The sequence below is a fragment of the Priapulus caudatus genome, unplaced genomic scaffold (assembly GCF_000485595.1).
Source record: "Priapulus caudatus unplaced genomic scaffold, Priapulus_caudatus-5.0.1 Scaffold133, whole genome shotgun sequence".
NCBI classification, from domain to species: Eukaryota; Metazoa; Priapulida; class Priapulimorpha; order Priapulimorphida; family Priapulidae; genus Priapulus; species Priapulus caudatus.
Window position 1 is genome coordinate 507157 of NW_014577194.1, and position 466 is coordinate 507622.

Genomic DNA, 466 nt, shown 5'->3' on the forward strand with positions numbered 1-466 from the left:
CTCCCTCCTCTCTCTCTCTCCTCCCTCTCTCTCTCTCTCTCCCTATAACACCGTATAACATCTTGACCTCGCAGGTGATACCGAGGGACACGTCGGATAATGCGCCCGACGACGGCGTCTACATCAACGGGCTGTTCCTCGACGGCGCGCGCTGGAACCGCGAGCAGGGCATCCTCGGCGAGTCGCACGCGAAGCAGCTGTTCGACTCGATGCCCATCGTCTGGCTGAAGCCCGAGGTGAAGACGCGCATGCGCGAGACGCAGGACAAGTACAGATGTCCCGTATACAAAACCAGGTGCGTGCTGCAGCCGAGATACGGTGTGTGTGTGTGTGTGTGTGTGCGTGTGTGTGTGTGTGTGTGTGTGCGTGTGTGTGTGTGTCGTGTGTGTGTGCGTGCGTTTGTGTGTGTGCGTGCGTGCATGCTTGTGCGTGCGTGCGTGCGTGCGCGCGTGCGTGTGTGTATATA

At 59.4% G+C, this 466-nt stretch overlaps 1 protein-coding gene across 1 annotated transcript in view; it reads left to right on the forward strand.

The window, feature by feature from the left end:
* The window catches only part of LOC106805916 (dynein heavy chain 12, axonemal-like), an 85289-nt gene that overhangs the window by 80283 nt on the left and 4540 nt on the right, over window positions 1-466 (forward strand). Inside the window, 1 exon segment of the mRNA XM_014807687.1 lies at window positions 69-295. Coding sequence (XP_014663173.1) covers window positions 69-295 — 227 coding nt within the window.